This window comes from Staurois parvus, unplaced genomic scaffold (assembly GCF_062004578.1).
Source record: "Staurois parvus isolate SC_StPar_1 unplaced genomic scaffold, SC_StPar_1.0 ptg000006l, whole genome shotgun sequence".
Classification (NCBI taxonomy): domain Eukaryota; kingdom Metazoa; phylum Chordata; class Amphibia; order Anura; family Ranidae; genus Staurois; species Staurois parvus.
Genome location: NW_028317802.1, coordinates 12,613,029 through 12,639,979, shown reverse-complemented (window position 1 = coordinate 12,639,979; position 26,951 = coordinate 12,613,029). Strand labels below are relative to the sequence as shown.

The window sequence follows — 26,951 nt, the reverse complement described above, 5'->3', positions numbered from 1 at the left end:
TCTGTGGAAGCCAGGATTATTGTTGGTTGGTAGGAGATCAAATACTTATTTACTCACTAAACATTTATATCATGTGTTTGTTTTTTCTGGAATTTTGGTTGATATTCTGACTCTATCATTTAAAATACACCTATATAAAAAATTATAGACTCTTCATTTCTTTGTAAGTGGGCAAACGTACAAAATCTGGCGGGGATCAAATCATTATTTTCCCCGCTGTTTAAGGGATCTTGCACGCCTGAGCCCATTCAGCAAAAATGACAACCTCCTGTACCCCCTTGCCAGCAAGGCCGGATCTAGCCAGTATGATGTGGGGGTGCAGTAAAAAATGTCAGGGGGGCACAGGGTATGAGGTCTGCGTTTTTGGCGCCGCATTACTTGAACTGACAATTGCGCGGTCATGAATTATGCACCCAAATGAAATTTATGTCCTTTTTTCCCACGAATTGGGCTTTCTTTCGGTGGTATTTGATTTCCTGTGCTTTTTAATTTTTTTGCGCTATAAAAAAAAAAAGTCTGACAATTTTGAGAAAAAAACAATATTTTTGACTTTTCTTTAAAACATGTCCAAAAAAAAAAATTAAAATTACGTCATAAATTTATGCCAAAATGTATTCTGCTCCATGTCTTTGCTAAAAAAAAAATAAAAAAATAATAGACTTCACCTCCGCAACATCTCCAAGATACGCCCGTTCTTAACTTCAAAAAGCACTAAGCAACTTATTCACTCCCTTGTTATCTCTCGCCTTGACTATTGTAACTCCCTCCTCATTGGCCTACCTCATCGTAGGCTATCCCCTCTTCAGTCTATCATGAATGCTGCTGCCAGACTCATCCACCTTACTAACCGTTCTGTATCTACCACCCCTCTCTGCCAATCCCTTCACTGGCTTCCCATTGCCCAACGAATAACATTAACAATAATGTAGAAAGCCATTTATAACTCTGCCCCCAATTACATCACCAATCTTGTCTCCAAATATCACCCAAACCATACTCTTGGCTTGGTGTCACTGACATCCCCAGTAACACCAATACAGTGATCAGTGCTAAAAAAAAAAAAAACACACTGTACTATATAGTAAAGCGCTATAAATCAAATCTAACGTATGTGCAATACTCTCGTGCTATATAATGCTAGCCGTGCCAACACAATAGTGCTCAGTGAGAAAAATTGCAAAAAATTACATTTATAATTATTATTATAAGTGAAAAAACCATTAATGGTATAAGTGAAAAAGTCCAAAAAAATTGTGATAGTGGTTCTTTAAAAGAAGGGGAATAACATCCCGTGCTGGTTTACCAATATCTAATATAAACACACTGTATATGAAAAAAACATTAAATAATCAAAAAACATCTGCGTAATTTGGAACATACATGCAAGTGAAACTGTGCCAACGTGATCTTCACTCCAGTGAAAAAGAAAAAAGATCCTCAAATGGCAGCAATGCCTGCTCACCTCCACCCACTGAGCCGCACAGGGCCAGAAGGCTATAATTATCAATACCAGATCCTCTTAATTCCGCTCCTCATCACAGGGACCGTGGGATTGAATATAGACTTCTCCCCAGTGCATCTTATCCACTCCACCTCCACTTAAGGCCACATACATGAGATACAAAACAAAGATCCTTCCATAGTGCAGTAATCTTTTTTATTTGAAAGTGAATAAACTTGATATTGCACTCACATGTATTCCCAGTAAGAAATGCCTGTCACCACATCCTATGGGTGTACTGCATGGTTACTGGGTGTAGCAATATGGCCGCTGCGTCCGGAAGTGCGTCACCTCGTACCGGAAATGGCATACCGACGCGTTGCGTCACGTACCTCATAATGAAGTCACAGGATGTTATTCCCCTTCTTTTAAAGAACCACTATCACACTTTTTTTGGACTTTTTCACATTTTTAATGGTTTTTTCACTTTATATTTGAATAATTATAACTGTAATTTTTTGCAATTTTTCTCACTGAGCACTATTGTGTTGGCATGGCTAGCATTATATAGCACGAGAGTATTGCACATACGTTAGATTTGATTTATAGCGCTTCACTATATATTTATATTTTGTGTCTACACTTATTGGTTTAAGTTGAGTGGCAGCAGCTATAATTAGATTTGCGTCTTCCATAATAAGCGCAGGAGGATACCCACATTCACTGACACTGTACTAATGGCATTGGGCAGGAAGGGATTAACATGAGGGACAATCAAAGGGTTAACTGTGTGCTGGGAGTGTTTTACTAGGGGGTGGTGTTTGTGTGCTTCACTGTAATCACACTGCTCTGGATGGCTGGATCCGGAGATCCTCGGAAATCACCGGGCACCGGCGAGTAATTACCGGCCGGGGCCCGGTGATCGAGAGCCGCGGCCGCAAACGGCAGAGCGGGTGGGGTGTGCACGGCTCGTGTGCGCCTCCTACCCAGAAATGCAAAATCACGTATATATTTATGTGATTTTGCACAGCCATGCCGCCCTGCTATGGGGCGGATGGGATGCGGTTAAACCAGATGTTGAGGAGGTGACACAACACCTCACTGCCTGCCAAATGCTCTCTGAAGAGCGATCTGAATGCAGATTGCTCTTCAGAGACCAATGCTCATGTAAACAGGCCCCTAAAGCCATGCTGGGGATGGGCAAAAAGGTGTTTAAACAGAAGCATCACAAGTGAAAACCCCAGCAGTTTAGCCAACTAGCAGATTGCCAGCTATACGCAGTAGTACTAAAGTTGTCCCTGAGTGTTAACTGGACATGAAGGGGGGGGTGGGGACAGTTCAGCATTGGGCAGAGCTTAGGTCACTCATCCCTGGCTGGTCTGGTGGCTCAGGCAGTCTTCAATCTTGCAGCCACCATGTAGTTGCCAGCTGTAGAGCTTCAAGTTTCCCACCCACACATCTTCTCAAGTACGGCCCTGGTTGAGAATTGCAGTGTGGGCGGAGCTTACACAAGAAGAGGGGCACATCAATCTCTCCTGTCTGTGCAGGGCAGTGAAGGGGGCGTGTGATGGCTGGGCTGTGTCAGACACAAGATTTGATAGATGCAGCTAGCCCTTGCACACAGCTTCAACTGGGTTGCCTGGGTGGGCACAACTGATATCTGGGAGGGGGAGGGGGCACAGCCCACCCCAGCAGCCCCCTAGATCCGGCCATGCTTGCCAGGCAGCCCAGGTGCTGCATACTGCCTCCCATAGACTCTATATGTATAATGGTACTGTAAGCACAAGTATATCGTATGGTTATTTAAAGAAAAAAAATAGAACATTTTCTTGAACGGGCTCAGGTGCCCTTGTGCAAGAGGCTTAAAGTGTTACTAAACCCAGGACCCTGCATTCACTATATCTGGTCTCCCACAGTACAGAACATGGAAATGCAATTATTTTAGTAAACAAACTGCTAAATACAATTTCTCATTAGCAGTATATAGCAGTCTTGTGACTTCTATCAGTGTCTAGCCAAGCACTGGTTAATGCTTGTAGGAGGAGTTTTCATTCTCCTCTGACTGTCCTGTGAGGCTTCATTCTCCCCCAAAAAAAGGTCTGTAGCAATACTCACCAAACTGAGTGTGTAGAGTGCCTCCTAGGGCTCTTTACTAGCAGCAGATGGATTGAGGACCGTGGAAGAAGGGGAGGATCAGAGGAGACAGGATGAACATCAATTACAGGACAATTACAGGACAAACATTTTTATACCATGCACAGGATTAACCCCTTAGGTTACACAGTGGGTAACAAGAATGCTTTGCTGCATATACAGACTGATTTTACTGTTGTACATTTAGTAACACTTTAACCTGTTTGCGCCAGCACCTCCCGACCCTTTAAGAGTTTCAAAAGCCTGGAGGCGGGCGGGGTTTTAGGGTCATGTGACCGCCGTGATTTGCCGGTCACATGATCGGAAAAGGTCCCAATTGCAAGGGGAGATCGGGACCTTTCCGTGAGTCACGGACATACGTGCTGGGAGCACGTGGGGCGCGCGCTCTAAGCACATATGTATTTTCTAATGGCACACAAATATGCGGCTGCTCGGTGTCAAGGCCCAGATGCCGAGAGGCCACATATTTGCGTGTGCTCGGTGTCAAGAAGTACCCATCTGAGTAAATAATAATGATAAATTTGCCACAAAAACTGTACACACAGCTGTCATTTGCACTGGATAGCATTCCATTCCAAAATCTCTCTACTATAACCACCTACAAAAAAAAATATTTTTTTTTTTTACAGTAAACAATCCCACCATATGCTCAGCTATGCTTCACTTTAACTTGATTCCAGTTATGCTGCAGTTATTGGGCCATTTGAAGGACATCAATCTGCTGGTAAATCTTAATATTAACATTTTAATCTTATTTATACTGTATGCAAACAGATATTTAAAAGATGATACTTTTACCATTAACTACACTTTCTAGCAATATGCACAAAATGATGGGTCATCTATCTGGTCATTCTTTCTGCTTTATGTGCACATAGTTTTTAGAGTTGTTATGGCAGCTCCAGGCCAGTGTAAGATTGTTTTGTTTACATTGAGTCTGTCTGCATCTGCATTGTAGCTGCTGGCAAAGAAACAAAGACATCTGCTATAAATGATGATTTAATGCTGCACTGCATCCATGTGATGACTGCAGATAATAAACTGCCAGAAGCAGACAGACCCTGTGTAAAACTTGCCATAGATGTATCAACATTTTTCCAGGTTAGGCAGGGGTCAGCTGAATTTTGATCCATCTATGGCGATTCCACACTCTAGAGAAGTTGATCTAATGGTAGACTCTCCAACGGGAATGCTGAACATTTTTCATTCAGTCACCACTGGCAGCCAAATCGGCTGCATCACTGATCAGTGTATTCTGACAGCAGTGGAGTTCCAGTTGTCAGAATAAAAAGCACAGCAGGGAGGATTCCTCCATTCATCTTGCATGTGTGGATGGCGAATTCTGTTGTTTTTTTTTGTTTTTACAATCAGACTGCTGACTGTTCAAAAAAACAAAACAATCCATCTATGGCCAGCCTTAGTTTTGCTGCAGTCTAGAGTTTAGAGAGTACATGTCTGCAGACCACATCAAAGAACAAGGGTGTTACCACAGATTTCTCCTAGATGTGTTTTTGCATAGTTGACTCTGAAATCAGAAGTTATGACTGAGCAGTTGGCAAGGTATTTAAACTGATGCAGGGATTCCCCGCTTCTAGCAGATTGTAGCCTCCATTGATTACTTGAGTGCAGTGAAGCAGAGAAATCATCATCGGTGGCTCATGGCTTTAAAAGCATTGAATCAAACAGGTAGCTAGAGCAGGTGCCTGCCTTATTTGCCTGCTCTCCGGTTGCAGTGCAAACAAGTAACTGTTTGGGTCCCATTCATGCCTGTTCGATAGGCTTTTTGGGAATTGGCATAAGGTAACACATTCACGTGAACAAACGTTAAAGTAGCTTCTGCATCATTTTTTGGCAGTGAGCCTTGCATGCTCTGTGTGTGACAAAATGTGTGTCTGCTAGCCGCGTTTGGGGTGCTATTAAGAAATAATGGCACCGCAAGCACAATGTGCATTTTTAGAAACTCATGCAGAAATGCACATTTCTGTGTGCGTTCCCTAAATGTGAAGGTGGCCTTACACAGGCCCATGAGACGAAAACAGAGCTAAGGCATTGTTTTTACTACATTCTTTGGTACCTTCTTTTAAAGGACTAAAGAAGTTCTGGCTCTGATTTATTGAGTATGTCTGCCAAGTGTTATAAATCTTTATGTAGTTTATTAAATATACAGTATGTGTTTTTTATGCTATTTGCTTATAAGATTTTTCTTCCTAACAAGACTTAATACTATCCCTGTGCAGGTTCTCACAGTATTATGTAACGTAGCTGACCTTGGACCTGCCTACTGCCAAAGTCTTCAAGAGAAAGCCATTCTCTCCAGGGTAATCCCATTACTTGAGACAGCTGATGTCCAGGTGATACTTTGCTGCTTGGAGCTAATGATCATTCTTCTACAGCACTGTCCAGAGGTAATTAGACCAGCTGCGATTTCTCCTGCGCTCTAGGGCCCAAATAGATGGAACCAACACCAGAGCAAGCGACCACCAGTATATTTCAAGGTTGTGCAGCTCCAAAACAGGGCTGGGGAAGCCCGATCAATACTGCAAAGTGAAACAAAAAACAAGAAGCGCACCAACCATCAGTGTATACTGAGTGTCTACCCGCATGATGGGATTCGCGCTGGCTTCTTATCTTTGAAGTCCCTTTGAGGACTACATGCCTGATTGTATTCGCTGTTTGTGAGTACCTATCTTTTATTAATAAATTCTGTTACTGAGGTAATGCGCAAGGTTGGTGCGCTTCTTGTTTTTTGTTTCACTTTGCAGAGGTAATTAGATACTTATTGGTATGCTCATGTTTTTGTGAAATTCAGTATTTGGGTCAGTTGGGGAGATTTACATGTACAAGTACTGACGGAGCAACGTCCTTTATTATTCTCACATTTCACAGTAAGTACACACTTATAAATGATGTGTACATTAGAGAAGAATTTTATTAGAAATTGATGCAAAGGATAATGAAAGCACACAAAATGCACAAATAGCAAGAAAAAAAAAAGCTGCATCACTCTTCCCTTCCCAATAATGTCTATTTTAAATCATTAGTAATGCAGACGGTAAATGCCGCCAAACTGTGCATCACAGTGCAATCAGGCCTGACCCACATGCCATCCGTGTCAGAATGGTTTGTCTGCCTACTTAAAATTTGCAGAGATGGAAAAAATGAATCTGCATTTCACATGACTTCCCCTCTAAATTTACACCCACCTTGAGCTGCTGGCTCCACATACAAATGACTAATGGGCCTACCCTGTTAACCACTTTTCGCGATTAGCACTGTGTTTGACTGTTTTCCCCTGTATAGCTACTCTGGACCCTGGCCTGCCGAGACCTCTCTTTTGCCCAAGGGGGCAAGACTGGGAGAATCTGTGCTGGAGAAGTCTGTCAGTGTGCCTCTCTCATCTCCCATATTTTCCTCTTCCTGGCTATTTGGCTGCTAGAACTATTGGCCTGTCAGTGGTCTAAGAGTCTCCCTGTTTTCCTTATCCATTTTTTTTCTCTGCTGTACAAAAGAGATGCTGTATGTATCTTTGTAACTGCTGCCAATAGGTTGTACCAGTTGCATGTGCAAGTCTCTGGGGTTGAATTTATTAAACCTGGAGAGTGCAAAATCTGGTGCAGCTGTCCATGGTAGCCATTCAGCTTGTTCAATTAAGCTTTGGAAGAAGAAAAAAAACAAAAAACACACACACTAGAAGTTGATTGGTTTATATGCAGAGCTGCACCAGATTTTGCACTCTCCAGTCTTAGTAAATCGGCCCCTCTGTATATTTCTGTCAGACCAGAGAGTCTCTGGAGGGTTTGTACAAAAAACTCCAAAATGTAGCAGTAAGATGCAGCAAATTGGCCATGGTGTACACTTGATTTTGCCAAGTGGTTCACTAATTATATGAGTTTTAGGCAGGACTGGGAATGTTTACTGCAGTCTCCAATCAGTTTTAAGATCTTACTGGTATAGCACTTTCCGCATAGAAGAAAAGTCTAACAGTAACTATTCCTAAAAATGTTCTCTCCCACACCTTCACCTATTGTGCTTAACCTGTGTACTTACTTTTTTTTTTTAAATCTGGTTCAGTTTCATGATTCTGCAACACTGGCTCTTCTGTGTAAGTGAGTGCTTAATAATGGTTGTTAATTCTAGGAGCCGTGATATCACCCATAGGTTTCCATGACCCAGTTGTCAGCGCTCCCTTGCAGCAGCTGCTTACTGACACAGGGGAGCTAGAGCTGCAGGTACACTTGATTGGACTGGTTTAAGTGTTAAGTTTTTCTTCCACCTTAAACACACAGTCAGGCATAAATGGCTTTACAAAAAGTGCTGGATGCTCCTTCATTCTCTTCAACCTTATGGGCTTCCTCAACTAGATTGCTTTCATGACCATTAAAGACATGGTTTGCTAATGAAAGTTACTGAAGTCTGATAATTCCAAAATTTGCCTAAATAACTTGTTTTCTTTAAGGTGGCAAAAGACTCCCAGATGCTTTCTGGATTACAAATTCTAGAAGCCTATAAAGATCATCCTGAAACTAATCAACATATACAAGCAGTCTGGAACTACTGCAATTCAGCGGTGAGTGTGTAGTTTTCCAGCAACATAACTCTGCTGCACCTCTTCATGTGTTTTTAAAGGAAGCATTGTTGATTTATTCTTCCAACAATACTATTTTATTGGCTGTCATGTTGATGCAGTGGCTTCAGTTTTTTCTAAGTTACTGATCTGAAATAAGTATGCAGGAGAGGAGTTCTGCATGCTTATGCCAGGTCAGAGTATTAAAGTCTCTCACTGCTCTGGAGCAAGTATCGGGTCGGCTGCCTCAATTCCTCTTTAGCGCATGCTTGTTCCAGGTCAGTGGAGTAAGTATATTTCTGTAAATGAAAAAAAAATGTGGTGCATGATCTTATCATAAATAGAAACGTAAGCTTTAGAAACACAAAGTGATAGTCCAAGAAAATTTTTTTTTCCAATAATAAAATGTCCAATATATGTTGTGTTATCATCCAGCAATAATCAACACCATGATTAACTTGTGGCCCCACTCCCTGCTCACATTGACCACTGACCTACCGATTAATAAGCCAAAAACTCACTTTATAAGGAAAATGTGTCTCCAAATTTCTGATAGGTGACGTGTTCCTTCCACGTCTTATGCTTCTTTAAACTCCAGATCCGTGCAAAATAAAACAAAAACATACCATAGTGCAACACCGGTTTATATAACCAAAAATTAAAACGTGTTACGTTATCCACGCACATTAAACAAATATGTAACTCCGAATTATAGTGAACATATATGCTTTACTCCACCGTGCCGACTATATTGTGATGTTTCCCATCAGCGGGTAGGTGCACCATGCACTCACCTTCTTCCCTGACCTAACCAATAGGTCATACATGCTTAGGGATGAAACCAAATTCTGCTTATCCACTGCCGATACTTAGTGGCTACTTCATTAGTTCTGGCCCTTTAAGGGAACATGCTCTCAGATATCCAATGGAATTAAGGTGTATATGATCAAATATAAAGAGAATAGATCATAGTGCAACCTCAAAATATGAACACTTTTGATATTTGTCTATGATATTTCTATCATTACAGGATTTTAGAAAGATGCAAACATGATTGTGACCACTCCAGGCATTATCACAGAGGGTTTTTTTTTTTTACTACTAGGATTTCCAATAATTTGAAGCTATTGAGTAGAATTAATCAAACTGGAGCAGTTGTGTGACAACAGATCGGCTTCTTTCATTGTCAAAGCTTAACTAAACAAGCTGATTGGTTGCCACGCATAACAACTCCAAATTCTCGCAATTCTCTGTGAACCTTCCCCCCCCTTATTTGTCGTACTCCAATCCACCAATCACAGGCAAAATAATAGGACATGAAGACAAGCAACTGTGGTAGGAGAGAATCCTTTTGTTTTGCTACATTGATGTATCCCAGACAATTGAGAGATCTATCTATGCTTTTTTTTTGTATAGTAATCCACATTAAATTTCAGTCTAGTGAAAATGTAGGAAAGAGCTTGTAGATTAAAGTGGAGCTCCACCCAAAAGGGGAAGTTCTGCTTTAAGCCTTCATCCCCCGCTCCCCACTAAGGATTAGGATAGCACAGTGGCTAAATGGTTAGCACTTCCGCCTGGCAGTAATAGGGTCGTTGGTTCGAATCCCAGCCATGGCACCACCTGCCTGGAGTTTGTATGTTCTCCCTGTGTCTGCGTGGGTTTCCTCCAGGTACTCCGGTTTCCCCCCACACTCCAAAGACATGCTGGTAGGCTAATTGGCTCCTGTCTAAATTGGCCCTAGTATGTATGAATGTAAGTTAGGAACCTTAGATTGTACACCCCTTGAGGGTTAGGGAATGATGTGAATGTACAATATATCTATGTAAAAGCGCTGCGTAAATTGACGGTGCTATATAAGTACCTGAAATAAATAAGGATTGGCACTTTTGGGAAGCGGGGGGGAAGTTGGGGAGCTACCCACCTCCACTGCGATCGCCTAGGCGATCGGAAGTTTTCCTCCCCCCTCGCTCCCCGTAGTCTTCTGGGACACGTGACAGGTCCCAGAAACCTACGGGGCCATTCACAAAGTGCAGCACTTCTCGGGCATGCGCAGTGGGCACCTGGCTGTGAAGCTGCAAGCGGTCACAGCCGGGTGCCCACACTGAAGATGCTGGCGCCAGGGAGAGAAGACGTCCGGTGAAACCAGTGCTGGACCGAGGGACAGGTAAGTGTCTGTATTTTAAAAGTCAGCAGCTACAGTTTTTGTAGCTGCTGACTTATTTTTTTTCCTTTTCAGGTGGAATTCTGCTTTAACCACAAAGTATTTTCAATGCCTTTAAAAGATGCATTTTGCCATACTTTATCTTCTTACAGAGAAGAAACATATATTCAAAAGAAATTGCCACAAGTCAGTTAGACATTTGAAATATATTTGTGTGAAATTTTCTTCCCTGCAGATCAAAGAACACAGTGCAGAAGGACATAAAGCTATGGAGTGAACAAAAAGGAGGACTTTAGAATATTTTTTATTATTGTCATTTGTTCAAGATGCATTTATATTTTTCTAATAAAGTTAAAGATGGTTCAATGCAGCGTTTGATTTCTGTGATGTGATTGATATAATACAGTCCAAAATGCAAAGTATTTTTACCATGGAGTCCATCAGGGTAAACTGTATCCATTAGTATGATTAAATGGGATGCTTTATGGCTTGCTGTTCGCAACAGACTCTAAGGCTTTGGCTACTTGTTCAGCCTTTAGATTATTAAGGGAGACGCTCACCTCCTTTCCAAATTCTGCAAATAGAAAATTGTATATGTTATACCAAAAAGCATTAAATTGCTTACACTACAATTAGAATATGATGTCACGGTGTGCACAGACAGTACCCAGTGCCATTCAGAAGGATAACGCTTTTTCTACTGATGGCTCAAAAGTACCCACTAAACTGGCAGAGACAATGCCCATGGAGTTTAGTGAAATCGGCAGCACGGAGGGAACTTGATTCTGTATTAAACACAATGTAGTGCTGTTGAGACAGTACACTGTAAAAGACCATACATGCAGAACCAAAACATAACTGATTGCAAACAGATTTTCCTTGAACAGCCATGAAAATTTATCAACTGGTATCATTTCCAGTATTATGAATGGGACTGATAAATACAGGTGTTATAGCAACTAAGGATGTTTAAAGTATATGTTGATGCATTGTGCATTTTTGACCACATGAATGCAAATCCAGTATGCAGTTACTCTAATGCTGACCATACAACAAAAATATCCTGCCATATATAATTACAAAGGCTGTGATATTTATAAAACCGCTTTAGTCCTTCAAAAAATACAATGAATAAGAGGTCCAAACTCTAGTAACCATACTATTTTGTAAAACCCTTTAGTAGCTACTGAGCTTATTCCCCCCCCCCCCGGCCTGAGAACTGTAATTCCAGCTTCTAGCAGCGCCATCTGCCGGTTAAATGTGGAATTGTAGCACCTCCATTTAGCTTCATTGGATTAATGCTAGCCAAAAAAAAAAAAAAAAAATCACATGTTTACTAGAAATATAGGCATGAGCTAGATTTCTGAAAGTGTTTTGCTCAAGAATTACACATAAATTTAAACTGTTAGCATGCCTAAGGGTTTGTTGATGCTATGGTGTAATGAAGGAGACATGTTGATAATTCTAACCAGGGCTTTTTTTTTTTTCCAGCAGGAACGCAGTTCCAGCACTGAATGTATGTAATGGCAAGGAGGGTGCTGGGATGTGCTAGGTGGTCTATTGATGCTGGCTTCTGGGGGATCTATTGTTATTGGAGAGGATCTATTTTTGCATGGTGGTCTGTTGTTGCTGGGAAGTCCATTGTTGCTAGTGGGGGATCTGTTGTTGCATCTAGGTTTTGTACTGCCCTAGGCAACACAAATCGGCCGCCCAAACCTTTACCGCGGAGAGAGCCTGACACTGACCAACACCCCCCACTATGGAGAGAGCATAACACTGACCAATAACACCCCCCCCCCCCCCCAAAAGGAGAGAGTCTGACACTGACCAATACAACACCCCTCCCCCCCCCAACCTGCAACCCATCCCCCCCAAAGGAGAGAGCCTGACACTAACCAACACCAACCCCCCCAGCTAAAGAGAGCCTTCCACTACCACCACCTCCCCCATACACCCGCTGCCACCCCCCACCCATCCTTGGCAAGAGGGAGAAACTCATAGAGACTCACCTTCACAGCTCCGGACATCCCTGGGAATGAAAGTCAGGCTCTGCATACACCGTCAAGCAGCGCACAGGATCTCTTGGATCCCACCTGGTCCCCATGCGGTGTGTGTTCATTTTTCCAGGGTGCATTGCTGCCCCCCCTGAAAAATGCCACCCTAGGCAAATTCCTTGTGTACCTTGTGGTAAATACGTCTGTTGTTGCTGGCTGCTGGAGAGTCTATTGATGTTGGCTGCTGGGGGTCTGTTATTGCTGGGGTGGTATTTTGTTGCAGAGGTTCATTATTACTGGGAGAATCTATTGTTGCTGGGAAGGGGGGCCTATTGCTGCTGGCCACGGTAGATCTATTTTACTGCTTTTGTTAGCAATAACAAATTCCATACAAATTACTTAACACTACAAAATTATACTTGGCTCTGTATTCTCTAAAAGGGATGGTAATGGGAGATGGGTAGAGGGTGAAACCAAGGGACAGTGCTTGGAGGTGGGTAGGGGGCGGAGACAAGTAACTCAGAAGGGGGGCGCGAGTTCCTGCACCTATTTTCTTACAATCAGGGCTGTTTTTTTTTTGTTTTTTTTTTTATTAAAGGCCAGGAAATCTCTGGGACACAGCAGGAGCTGGGAAATATTTTATGACCTTTCTGGTCGTTATTTATCCCAGTTGACAGCCTCTGTCAGTGCCCAAAGCCAAAAGGTTGTTGCCTAGTCATGACTGAGAAGACAGCAATCATCTCACTTGAGATGATATGAGCTCTCCAGTCACTTTTGCAGCAGTTCTTTTCTTTGGTCTCTTTTGATCAGTTGACCATGTCGACCACACATATGCTTATCAGACAACATTTTTCCAGAAACTATATGCCATCACAACCTTTGATACTGTACCTAGCGACAGCTAGGTGTCATCACACAGTGGTAGCAAAAGAATGTTACATCTTTTTCGCTTTCACAGCAAAACATATTGCATTCACACCTGCAAATCCTGTGTTTCTATTTTTTTGTCCAACCCCTGTACATGGCAGAGACCTTCTGCATGTCTGAGCAAGATCGAATCTGAACGATACTTCAGTCTTGAGTGAAACACTAAACCTAGGAAGGGGCGATCTTTTTCCACCATTGCCTAGGTTAGGAATCAGGAGGCAGTGGGATGCAACAAATTAAAAGGTATTATGAAAAGAAGTCCATATTATGAGTGAAGGCTCACTTTAAACTGTGTTCACTTCACTTCATAAAGCAAATTCCTGTTCATTTCATTTGCATGTGGATAGGTTTTAAAAGTGAACAGAGTTACAGAGTTACAATTTATTGAGAGAAGATTTTGAACCCCTGTAGTAAACAAATCCCAGCGTCTTTCATTTTTTTCTTGCAGTCCATGATGTCAGCCTAATGAATGGCAGCAATTGTTTTGAAACTGCAGCTAAATAAGCAGGAACTATAATCCTTCATAAGTAGGCCTGTAAAGCCAACATAAAAAGTAGCATTCGTTTAAAAAGTATTCTTAATATTTCTCTAGATCTCGCTAGCCCTTTTCCTTCACATAGGAAGGAATGATCAATAAACTCCTATGGCACAAAACCATCACAAACCATGTTCACAATCAAATACTTGTAGATATTGGGCCACATGAGCACTTTTATCCAATATTTCTCAATCATTGAATGGCACTATATGCAAATTATTTTGACAATCTGTAAACGTGTAATTAGATGATAAAAGCGTTTAGTCCCTTTAAAAAAGGAAAAGCATAAGGGTTTTCTATGGAAAGCAGAACTTGTAGAATTACTCAGTGTTTAAAGTTATCAAACACTTACCATATCGTGCCCATAGTTTAGGCTGAACCTCTGAGCATTCTCTGATTAATATGGGAAAGTCTGGATTAGCCTTTTTCAGCTCCACATAGTTCTGTTCAATAAAGTCTCTGAAGAAAGAAAGGAGCATTTCAGTTCAAGGATATCGAATCTCTGGTAACACAAAAAATATAACTTTAAAAAAAAATGCTGAAAAAGCAAAACAGTACTATGGCTGAATAAGTTATGTGTATTTTATGTGTGTTAATGCAAACCCCTAATGTTCCTGTTATTACAAAGGTTGCTGTTCCTGCGCCAAGTCAAATGCATACCTGTACTGACTGCAACCAACAGTACTCACTGGTTCAAATGTGACGAAGAAAAAAGGTTTTAAAAATAAATATGCTTTGAACACATGTGTACAGCAGACATGTCAGCTATGCCTAGAAAAGGAGGAAACATGCACAAGTCTTACAAGGGCCAGAACTATCTTACGAATGAGAAAACAAATTATTTTGGTAAGACAGGAAAACAATCACATTTTCAAGGATACTCTGCAAACTCTACAAGTAAAAATGTATTTATGGCCCCTTCATACTATGGGAGAGATTTACTAACCCTGGAGCACTCACAATCTGTTGTAACGGTGTATAATAGCCAATCCATTTCTAACTTCAGCTTGTTCAATTAAAAGGATAAGTTCACCTTTTGGACAAAAATAATAAATGCACTTTTTTGCAGGTAAAAAAATGTGCATTTATTATTTTTGTCCAAAGCAGCCTGTAAAGCATTGCACCAGCGATCAGTAGATTGCTGATGCTATGCAGGTCTCCTGCAGACCTGTCAGAATATCTGCTTGCCATACGGTATATACAAGCAAGCAGATATTGACAGGAAGCTTCAATGAACTACTACGGCGCTCCACAGTGCTGTTGTAGTTCATTGAAAACTACAAGCCGACAGCCGCTAAGGCTGCTGGGACTTGTAGGCATTAATTCAGAGAACTCTGGATGAGTGACATGGCTATGTGGTTGGGGCTACGCTGTTTTCAAATCTGACATAGTATGGGCGGCAGACGCGGCTATAGGAACATGTAAAAACGGGTGGAACATGTAACGTGTTCCCAAAGGTGAACTTTAAGCTCAGGAGCCAGCTGCCTCTTCCTGGTTCTTGCAGCCGGGTCCCCCCGATGATGCACAGTAGTGCAGGCCCTGTAGTCTACCGTGAGGCCTCCTGGGATACGTGATGCAAGCATCCCAGGAGGCTGCGATCTCACCTAAACTAGATTCCTGGAAGTGCGGAGAGGGAGTATTTTAAATAAAATAAATGTGCAATTGTATGAAATGAGGTGGGTAGGGGTCAATAGTAGAAAGTGGGTGAGGAAAGTAATGGTTAGCTTTGATAATACCATTTTTGTACTTATTTTCTCTGAATTCATTGTGAGACATTCTGCTACCTGGGAATGAAACAAGGTAGAGAAATGGTTACACACCACCGTCTGACTGTTAATTTATTCCATCAAATATCAAAAAGACAGCACACTGACAAAGAGGATACAAAGTAGCTGTTGGTGTGTTTCACACAATGCCTTGCTTACTAATAACTGTTTATGAGTAAGCACAGCAATGTGTGAAACGCGTCAACAGCTATTCTGTATCCTTGGTGTTGGTGTGCTGTCTTTTTGATATTTTATGGAATAAATTAATGAACAGTCCGATGGTGGTGTGCAGCCATTTATCTACCTTGTTCCAGTGTGTACTTTGGTGAGCACCTGCATGGGAGGACTGTGAAGGGCTTATAGTGCCTAACTTGAAGTGGTGTTTCTTTTCATTTGATTCCCCAGGAATGGACTGAGATTATATTTGAAAAGACTGACAAAACAAATTTTGAACCCAGGAGATGTAAATATAACTGACCCAGAAGTCAGTGTAAGACAGAAGCCTTTGTTTAATTATTTTTACTGACGTTTTAAGTTAAAACACAAGGAATAAAAGAGAACATAGACAGGGTTACGGTATACCAGATATAATGCCATCCAATGTAACGTAGATATGCACAATATCAATTAGCTCTTTTGTATTATTGTGAAGTAGTGCGCAAAAGTATCCATGGACAGAAGGAAAGCATAGAAGTGAGGAAAAATAGGTGAGGGGTAGGGGGATTTTTAGCACAGTCTAAAGTTCAAGAGGCAGCAGTCAAAATTTGGGGGAGGTAACATTCGATTGAGGGGGACCACACCTTCACAAAGGGTCATTTTTCATCATTCAGAAACATTGCACATAATCCATGTTTCTCTGGATATAAGCTCTTGTGGATCTAAGTTATAGGAGTTCCAGTTTTGCCATGAAGAATGTCATTAGTTTAAACTGAGAATGCTGGATTCCGAATGTTGCTTAAGGTGTAATGCGTCTGTGGGTACTCATTGAAATGTTGTTGGAAAAGCATATTTGGCATACCCTAGGTCAGCCTCTCTTAACCCTTTTACCCCAGAGGAACCCATAAAATACCTTTCAGTTCTCAGGGAACCCCAACTAAAACCAATTCAGATGGTTAGTTGGAAGAATGCAACACTTAGAGTGGTAGGCAGAATACAATCCTTACAGATAGCTAAAAAGAGAATTTATGTCATGCTGCTGGCTTTGCCAATTGGCACTGATCCTGATATTATGCAAGCGCTATCAAATGGGAAGTCAATTGACCACAACTCAAGTCACCTCTAGGGTTCCACAAAACCTGATTGAGAATGGCTGCTCTAGGAATTCAGACAAAGCGCACGCCAGCAGGTATGTCCACCAAATCTGTTAAAATGTGCCAATTTCATCACATTCCAGGAAACATTGTAGGGAGGGGGGAAAGATTTTAGGAAAATAACTGCCGAGAGCAATTTAAAGTATGATTCTATTGAGGGAGATGAAATTTTGTCATTCGCTAAATTTGGGATCCAGTCTTCCACTTCTAGATGCTGACCAAGTTCTTTCTCCTATTTCAAGGCATATGTAGGAAGAGTAATTCTTAAAAATGTCATCCAGTGTTGCACTAAAGAGATGACCACCAGCAAAGAGCATATTTGTTAAAACTATTCACAGGCTAAACACAGTCTGTGTGAATATCATAGAAGAGGAAGAGGCACAACACCATTTCTATTTTATGTAATAGACACTATGCCAATGTGGCCAGTAGCTGCTCAGTGGGGTTTACACACCTCTACTTCATTACTATAAAATGAGGTTTTTTAAAAAAAATCGCAACATTTAAAAAATGTAAACATAACTACCTGGAGTTGGGCTTTAAGCCAACCAACTGAGCTGCCTGGGTTCGTTTTTGGTGCACATACTCCTGTAAATGGCAGTATAACCTACTTGTACAGTAAATGGTTAAAGGATAAGTTCACCTTTGGGAACATGTAACATGTTCCCATAGTTGCAGCCCTGACAAGTCAGGCTCAGATTTAAGAAAAAAAAAAAAAAAGTCCTGCACCTTTTTTGGTGTGGATGCGATGTAAATTGAGCCATACAAAATGTATGGCTCAAATCACACCGCACAGACATTTGCATGTAATTTGCACAGGAAAGTGGTGCGATTCCTGTGGAAATTACATGCAATGTCCCACACCGCATAGTGTGAACCCAGGCGAAGGCTTTTTTCCTTTATATTCACCTGGTGACACAGCAAGTAAGTCTGTTATTTTTCAAATTCTTTTAACAGACCAAGCTGTCCAGACAAAGTAGAAGCTAGAGGGTTGAGACACAAATTAAGGAAGGACTGAACCCACTGATTGAACAGTTTCAAAAAACAGTTACATTCCCGGAATGTAAAGTACTGTGCAAAAGTTATAGGAAGTTATGAAAAAAATGCTGTAAATGAAGAATGCTTTCAGAAATAGAAGTTTTAATAGTTTATTTTTATCAGTTAACTAAATGAACAGATATCAAATCCATATTTGGTGTGACTACCCTTTGCCTTCAAAGACAGCATCAATTCTTCTAGGTACACACACACGGTTTTTCAAGGAACTTAGCAGGTACAGTGGTATAAAAAGTCTACATGCCCCTGTTAAAATGTCTGGTTTCTGTGATGTAGAAAAGACAAATAATTTCATAACTTTTTCCACCTTTAATGTGACCTATAAACTGTACAAATCAATTGAAAAACAATCTAAAATCTTTTGGGGGGGGGGGGGTGGAGTAAACATAAAACAACTAAAATAATGTGGTTGCATAAGTGTGCACACCCTCTTATAACAGGGGATGTAGGCTGCTTTCACAGTGAGGAGTTTTTGAAGCATTTTTGCGTAAAAAAAACAAACAAAAAAAACCCTGAAAAGCTCAAGAAAACTGCTTCCTTGTGTATGTGAATGTATATCTATGCAAGTTTTCACACTGAGGCGATGCACTTGTGGTGTAAAAACATCTTTGAGGCATGTTTGGGGAGTTGCAAAAAAAAAAAAAAAAAGCCTCAAAAACACATCTTCCCATTGAAATACATAGTAAGCGCCCCAAAAACACACCGCACATGTGGAAGATCTGGCTGTTTCAGCTGTCAGCAGGGTTCGCCACTGACAGCTGAAATGTAAAAGAAAGAACTGTCGGCAAATAAAAATTAAAAACTGGCATGGGGTCCCCCCCTCCATCCATACCAAGCTCTTTGGGTCTGGTATGGATTTTGAGAGGAACCCCCATCATAGAAAAAAAAAATGGCATGGGGTCCCCCCAAAATCCATACCAGACCCTTATCCAAGCATGCAGGCCAGCAGGTCAGGAAAATGAGCGAGTGTTCTATTAAAAGAAGGAAAATAAAAGAATGTCCCCCAAAGTAGATGCAACGTCAATCACGATGCCTGCAGCCGATGACTGCTCCGCTGGCTTAATAGTTCTTAAATAAGTAAGGGGCGGGGCCACCCAGTGACATCATTCACGTGACCCCGCCCCGTACAACATCATCGACCGGGGCATATTGGGTCAATGATGTCACATGGGGGCAGGCTCACATACGTGATGGCCCCACCCTTTACATATTGACAGCAATTCTTTCTTTTACATTCAGCTGTCAGTGGGGAACCCCGCTGAGAGCTGAAACATTAACGCATGATTTTCACTATCATGACTTGATAAAATAACTCATGCGGTATTTTAGCAGCGTTTTTTAGTGAATTAAAATGTGCAAATCTGCCCACTTTGAGCTACAAAAGTAAGTAACATGTCCAGGATGTTACGCTTGAAAAATGCTTGAAAATCGCCCTTAAAAAAAGGGTAGTCATTTTTCAAGCGTTTTTGAGGCGAACCAGTGTGAAAGCAGCCTTAATCAATCACATTCAAAATCATGTTAAATAGGAGTCAGTTTACACCTGCCATCATTTAAAGTAGTGGTGCACCGAAATGGAAATTCTGGTGCCGAAACCGATACCGAAAATTCAGAATGCATGTTGCCGAAAACCGAAACGTCTGTGTATGTTGGGGGGGGGGGGGGAGGCTCCAATTTTTTTTTTCTATTTTCATGTATATATTTTTTTTTCTTTAACTGATCATTTTATTGCTATCACATAGGGGTCCAATAGTACCCTCTGTGATAGCATATAAGTGACAGGTCCTCTTTCTAAGGGGGCAGTGTGTGCAAGGAGGGGGCAGGAAAGGAGCAGTGTATACAGACAGGCTCCCTCACTGACTGTCACTATATGTCAGTGCTGGTTTTTAAACATAAATGCCAGATTGTTTATTTTCTTTACATAGCTGTCACTTTCCCCGGAGCTAAAGGAAACGGTTTCTTTTAGCTTGGGAAAGAAACTAAAAAGAAACTTTGTTTCTTCTAGCTCGGGGAAAGCGACAGCTGATTCTCTGAGCTATAGTGAAGAAAAAAACCCCCGGCAACTGCATTTAAAAACCGGCACCGACAAATAGTGACAGCCAGTCACTGTATACACTGCTCCTCTCCTTCCTTTCACCGCCACCCCCCACATCTGCAGTACACACAGTCCCCTGTATTGGCTAAATTTTTCCTAATGGCAAAATGCCGACAGAGCTATTTTCGGCTGATATGTTTCGGTGGCCGAAATTTCATTTGCAGAAATGCAGACCGAGACTTGCAAGAAACATCTACCACGCTTTACTGTTGCCTGCAGACACTCACTATTGTACCTCTCTCCAGCCCTTTGTGAACAAAATGCTTTCTGCTACAGCCTAGTATTCCAAGATTTGACTCAGTCCAGAGCACCTGCTGCCATTTCTCTGCACCCCAGTTTCTATGTTTTCGAGCATAGTTGAGTCGCTTACCCTTGTTCCACATCAAAAGGTATGGCTTTTTGGTCACAATTCTTCCATGAAGACCACTTTGGGCCAGACCTCTCCAGACAGTAGATGGGTGTACCTGGGTCCCACTGGTTTGCACCAGTTCTGTGCTGATGGCACTGCTGGACATCTTCTGTTGTCAAAGGGAAGTAATCTGCTGCATTGTTTCCTTGGCTGATCACTGCATCTACAGTCCTCAACATTGCCCATTTCTTTCTGCTTCTTCAAAAAAGCTTGATGAATTGAATTGATGCTGGTTTGAAGCCAAAAAGGGTAGTCTCGCCAACTATTGATTTGATTTAGATTTTTCAAATTGATCAAAATAAACTATTAAAATATATATTTTTTAAATCATTCTCACTTTACATAATTTCTTCACACCTGCCTGTCATTTTTGCACAGTATTGTAACTGTCACAGCTGCTTCTGCTCTCAACCAAACTGTCAAACCATCAAATATCTGGAGTCATAACTGATCACATGTGCAGCATCATGGCAGTTGCAGATCAAACAGAAGCTAACATGGCAGCTTCCTTGGCTGAAAAGGATAGGAGGGCTTAGCTTCCACTTTAATGTGGAACTAAAGTCTTAAATTTAAAAAAAAAAAAAAAAAAAAAAAAAAAAACATTCAGCAGGCAAGCTCTTTATTGCAGAAGACATGCACAATGTCTTTTCTACAATAAAATAAAGCTGCCTGCCTGCTCAGTTATCTGTAGAATGTACACTGAGCTCAGTTTACATCCTGGCTCATTGCGTATGTGCAGGAGTAATGTCATCGTGGGATGACCAATCAAGACAGCAAAGACTGGCGCCAAGAAGAAGCGGAGGTAAAGATGCTGGTGCCAGTGAGGACTGTTAAAACAGATGTAAGTACTGCGGACTTTAGTTCCACTTTAACAGTGATGGGGTGCTTACAATAGTTAGATTGGTTTGATTTTCATAAACCTTTATCACAAAAGGAAACAAAAAACTGTTTGCTGCAACGGTTTAAAAAGTTTTAGCTGAACAATTCAGCTTTAAATGGAATTTCAGGCTATAACTAAGCTTAAAACTAGTCCCACCCTACCCCCCTTCTAACACCTTTACTAACTACCCTGTAGACCAGTGGTCTCCAAACTGCAGCCCTTTGCTAGCCTTTATCTGGCCCTTGGAGCACTATTCCTAAGGCAGGCCATAGACGGGCCGAATTATCGGCCGATAAACGAAAAATCGGTCAGCCCCGTTGCTGATGCTGCCACCCACGTCCACGGAAAACGGCAGTTTTTCGCGGATTTTCCAGCATGACCCATAAAAATAAATGAGGAGATCTGCGAAAAACGGGCTGGTCCCACTAATGCCATGATTATCGGGCGATTTTTCCGTGGACGAAAAATCGGACGATAAACAACCCGTCTATGGCCTGCATAACACTGACACTAAAAGTGGGACATTATTACCCCAACTGACACCAGCAATGGGACACTATTCTGCCCACTAATATCAATCATGGGGCCCTATTCCATCCACTAACATCAGTGATGGGCTAATATTCCTTCCAGTGATAGCAATGATGGGGCACTACCCTTACTAACCACATGCATTATGCAACTGAACACACCTGAGACCTTGTTTACTCTCACTGATGTTGGCCCTGAGACTTTTTCTACCCCCGCTGGCCACAATCCGGCCCCCCTAAAGTCTGAAGGACAGTAAACTGGCCCTTTGGAAAGTTTGGAGACCCCTGCTGTTGACAAAAGATGTGTATACTTACCTATTCTCAGGGACCTCCGTTCCAGTCTCATGATTGGCTCCCAGCAGCCGGTTCAAGAAAGAGGAGGGCCAGCCAACAATGAATACCCCATAGTAAGCCTATGGGTGGCAACACCGTCCATGCATTCCATAGCTGTCGGTGATCTCTCCTCTCCTGAAGCCGGTTGCTGGGAACCGATTGCCTGACCTGACCAGACCAGACCAGAGAACCCTAAAAATTGGTAAGTATAAGCATCTTTCTTCCACAGGATAATAAATATAGATGTTAAAGGAAGAATGGGGGGGGGGGAAATTGGTCATGGAGGGTGGAAATAGTTTTAAAGGATAAGTTCACCTTTGTACAAAAAAAAGAATAAATCCACATCCTCTTGCAAATAAAAAAAAAGCATTAATTTATTATTTTTTTACTAGGAGCCTAGAACGCATTGTGCCCATGATCAGACCCACTGGGCATGAGTGCTTACATGTTACACCCTGAATACAAGATGTTAGGGAAGGTGAGCTCATCTTTAAATTTAGTTCATTCTAGCCTGGAATTACACTGTAATGTGTTAATCAAGTTCATCTACACCTCTACATCTGCTAATACATCTAACTCTACCTTCTCCCCAGACTGACAATGCTTCTGTCATAGGGTGACACCCTTAAACAGGAGACACCCTTAAACAGGAAGCGTGTTATTTGCTGGATCACCAGGCAAAAATAAAGGAAAGAAAAAAGAAAACTAATGACACCACATTTAGGGATTGGTAAATGACAACTGTACATGCACACAGAACCATAAAATTGATAATCAAAGAAGGATTGTGCTGGTAGAAAGATCCTGCAAAAAAAAAAAAAAAAAAAGAAGGACTTGCACACGGTACTGATATATGAAATGAACATCCAATTCATGGCAGGAACTTCCTGCATAAAAACGAGAGGATGGCCTGTACATTAAACGTGCAAGCGTACATGCATGTAAAAATTATTCTAGCTTTTCTTGGGTTGTTTCATACATGTGTATTTGAATGTACAATAGTGCCCAGCAATGGAGATTTTTTTTTTTTATACTGATCTACAAGTTTACATGCCTGTGTACACAGGCCCATTAAAGACAACGGGCTGCATTTAGATCAGACAGAAGATGCGCTGAAGTTGCATGGTGCTTTTCCACCATGAAATTTCCAGTTGTTTCCCGCACCTGAAAATGTGCTGCATTTTTATATGCCATTAAAGCGGAACTTCACTCTCTCAATGAAAATTGACGATTTCTAATCATGCTGCTAGCATTAGTAAATAGATAGGAAGGTATATTCTATTTACTTGTTTTAGGGCCAGTTCACACCACAAAAATGCACTCTGGATGCATTCCGGATATGTTTTTGCTAACAGTTCACACCGCACTCCGTTGCTGTGCAGTTTTGATGCAGTTTGCCATGTTCCAGTACAATTCTGTGCAGAAAAACTGCAGCACGTTCTACTTTTTTTCTGCACCAGAAACTGTCTGGAACTGACTGCACTAGTGTGAACGAAGGCCATTGGAATACATGGAAAACCCTAAGCATGCATTTTTGATGCAGTCTAGCGAGGGTTTTTTTTTTTCTCTGCATCTAATTTGAACTAGCCCTTAAACTTTTTTTATCTATTTCTTCAGTTACTTCCTAGTTCTTATGCTGGTCATACATCCCAGGAGTCTTCAGGAGGGGAGGAGCAGTTTTCTCAGCTAAGCACACCCTCCTGCCTGCATACCTGAGCTAAGCACAGATGGATTCAAGAAAGTAAATGCTACATGAATCATCTGCCCTTAGTCAAGATGGCCACAGCCAAAAATTCTGGGGAGTGTTTTTCAAAGTGATTTCTCAGCAAAATAACACATGGAGACATGGATGGATGAGGGATTTTGCTTTGAATACTAAAAACTAATTAAATAGTGTTTTTGTTTTGTGGTGTTCAGCTACAGTGTAGATCCCCTTTAAGAATGACTGGCAACCCTGCACATCGGTAAAGAGCAGCGTGTTTTGGGTGCAAGTATCTCAGCTGATCCCACACCTGCAACCAAAACACGCTGCTCTTTACAGATGTGCAGGGCTGCCAGTCATATCTTAAAGCACTTTATCTGTACCTACACTGTATCTGATCATCACAAAACTCGCAGCAGTGTGAACTTGTAAAAATCTGTGATTTTTACATCTGTCTGTGACTATCCGTAATAGACATTCATGGATAGATGTAAAAATCATGTATTTTACAAACTGTGAATTTAATAACAGTTGACAAATGTGAGGGGAGGTGGTAGGCACACACACACAATACAGCGGCATTGACTTGCCTGGTGCTATGTAGAGTCCCTGCTTTAGTTGTTGCTTTTACAAAGAGGGCACCCCTGGCATCCCTTTAGCTTTGCTCATTCCTGCATTCTCTGTGCTGCTGTGGCTTCTATGCAAATGGGTATACACGGTATCCCCTGCAACGCTCCATATGTGCTAGCTGCCGTGGCTTTTCTTGCATGGGGTTCTTCCAGATATGCCCTGGACCGCATGCTGAAATCTCCCAGGGCAGCACAGAGGCTAAATGGTTAGCACTTCTGCCTGGCAGTACTAAGGTCATTAATTCAAATCCCAACCACGGCACCACCTGCCTGGAGTTTGTATGTTCTCACTGTGCCTGTGTGGGTTTCCTCTAGGTACTCCGGCTTCCCCCCACACTCCAAAGATATGCTAGTAGCTTAATTGGATCCTGTCTAAATTGGCCCTAGTATGTGTATGTATAAATGTGAAGTAGGGACCTTAGATTGTAAGCTCGAGGGTTAGGCTGGCCATACACTATAAAATTTTCTGTCCAATTTTCTTTAGATTTACCTTCAACTATGTAGTGCAAGGGCCTGCCTAATTGGATATAATTGAAAGTGTAGTTTAGGTTTTACCTCATATTATATGGTTTTTGGTAAATCTAAAGCAAAATTCTCAAGAAAATTGTATAATGTATGGCCAGCCTAAGGTGACTAACCCTTTCACTGATGTGAATGTACTAAAATAAAATATATATATGTAGTGCTACGTAAATTGATGGTGCTATATAAGTACCTGAAATAAATCTCCTGCATTATGCCCGTGAGCTGGACACCCCTGATATTGGAGGACAATTGTGTGTAAATGGACAGCACAGCACAGTCCGTTTATACCCGACCGCTAGGGTTGCCACATCATCCCTTTAAAACTGAACACATATTAATTACACATGTTCTGAGGTTAATTTAATGTAGATAAGACATCTAGTGAGTTTAACTACCTCCTTAAATCACATCCTTACCATGCTATATCCGAATGACAGCTACAGCGCAGTTGTCTAATTCTGGGAAGGCATCATATAACGTCCTCCCAGAAAGTGCCCAGCGGCACGCACCTGGCGATCTCCGTGATTGCTGTGTCGTACGGATATAGCTGATCATGTGATGTGGTAAAAGGCCAATCACAGTGGCCTTTTACCACGTGATCAGCTGTGTCCAATGACACAGCAGATCACTGAGTAAATACAGTTGCTGTCACAGTGTGAGGAAAGTACTAATGATAATCGGCAGCTGTCACAAAGCAGATCGGCACTGATGATCAGTGTCCAGATGACCAGTGCCACCCAGCAGTGCTATCCAGCAGTTCCACCAGTCAATGCCACCCAGCAATGCCCATCAGTGCTACATATCAGTGCAGAATCATCAGTGCAGTATCATCAATGCCCACCAGTGCCACCTCATCAGTGCTGCCTATCAGTGCAGCCTCATCAACTCACATCAGTGAAGGAGAAAAATTATCCGTTTGCAATATTTTATAAGGGAAACAAAGAAAAACATTTTTCTTTCAAATGTTTTGCTCTTTTTTTGTTTATAGTGCAACAAATAAAACACCCAACGGTGATTAAATACCACCAAAAGAAAGCTCTGTGTGAAAAAAAAAGATAAAAATGTCATATATGGGTACAGTGTTGCATGACCGTACAATTGTCATTCAAAGGGCGACAGCGCTGAAATCTGAACATTGGCCTTGGCATGAAGGGGGCAAAAGTGCCCAGTAGGCAAGTGGTTAATCAGACCCAGAAGCTGTGTAAATAATATGTGTTCGGTTTTAAAGGGATGAGGTGGTAACCCTACCAACTGACCACCCATAGAGCAGAGCGGGCGGTCTGTGTTCGTTCTGCAGAAACTGAATGGCCAAAGAGCTGTCATCCACCCTCTGCTCAGCATGGGATCAGTGGACAGACACATAACCATCCATGCAATCACATGTACAGTATGTAGTATATGTACACACATATATATTGCACTGATCTTGATTCTGATCTCAGTATGGGCTGACAGAAAACAAAAAGGATCTGCGTTCAGTTTTGGTTTCTTTTGATAAACACATTGCTCTTCTGCATCTGTATTCCTGAGTCCTAGGATGTCTTTATTACAAAGCATGCTGCAAGTCTGGATCATTCTACACTTCCGATGTCATGCATGTGGGTACAGGTCCCTCTCCCCTCACATCTTTATCAATAACAAGTCTGCCTGTGTCTATATGACATTGCCAGGAAGGTGACACAGCTGTCCTTGCAGTACCTCAGCCCAGTCCTGAAAGCCTACACCCCACCAGCCTCACCTGACCCCCTGACTCTCCGAAGACCTCTGGCACAGAAGGATCCTGACCTCCCTCAGGTTCCGTCCTAGCTTTGACCCGATGTTTCTCACTATGGTAGCCGCCATTTTCACTCTACACACATGCCCAGCTCTCCTCCAATCAAAACTTTTACAGAGCTGTGACTGACAGCGAACTCAGTCAATCGCAATTCTACGATGCCCAA

At 41.8% G+C, this 26,951-nt stretch overlaps 2 protein-coding genes across 2 annotated transcripts in view; one reads left to right on the top strand and one right to left on the bottom strand.

Moving 5' to 3' along the window:
- TMCO6 (transmembrane and coiled-coil domains 6) overlaps window positions 1-10,690 on the top strand; it is a 58,339-nt gene extending 47,649 nt beyond the window's left edge. The window contains exons 11-14 of the mRNA XM_089661443.1: window positions 4,225-4,319; window positions 5,833-6,000; window positions 8,052-8,162; window positions 10,556-10,690. Coding sequence (XP_089517569.1) covers window positions 4,225-4,319; window positions 5,833-6,000; window positions 8,052-8,162; window positions 10,556-10,597 — 416 coding nt within the window. The 3' untranslated portion in view covers window positions 10,598-10,690. The remainder of the gene's footprint in view (window positions 1-4,224; window positions 4,320-5,832; window positions 6,001-8,051; window positions 8,163-10,555) is intronic.
- NDUFA2 (NADH:ubiquinone oxidoreductase subunit A2) lies at window positions 10,609-26,909 on the bottom strand. Its single transcript, XM_089661547.1, has 3 exons — window positions 26,750-26,909; window positions 14,132-14,238; window positions 10,609-10,894 (listed from the first exon to the last, which is right to left on the bottom strand). The coding sequence occupies exons 1-3, from the start codon at window positions 26,851-26,853 to the stop codon at window positions 10,803-10,805; spliced, it is 303 nt and encodes a 100-aa protein (XP_089517673.1). The 5' UTR covers window positions 26,854-26,909; the 3' UTR covers window positions 10,609-10,802.
- Window positions 26,910-26,951: the final 42 nt, after the last annotated feature.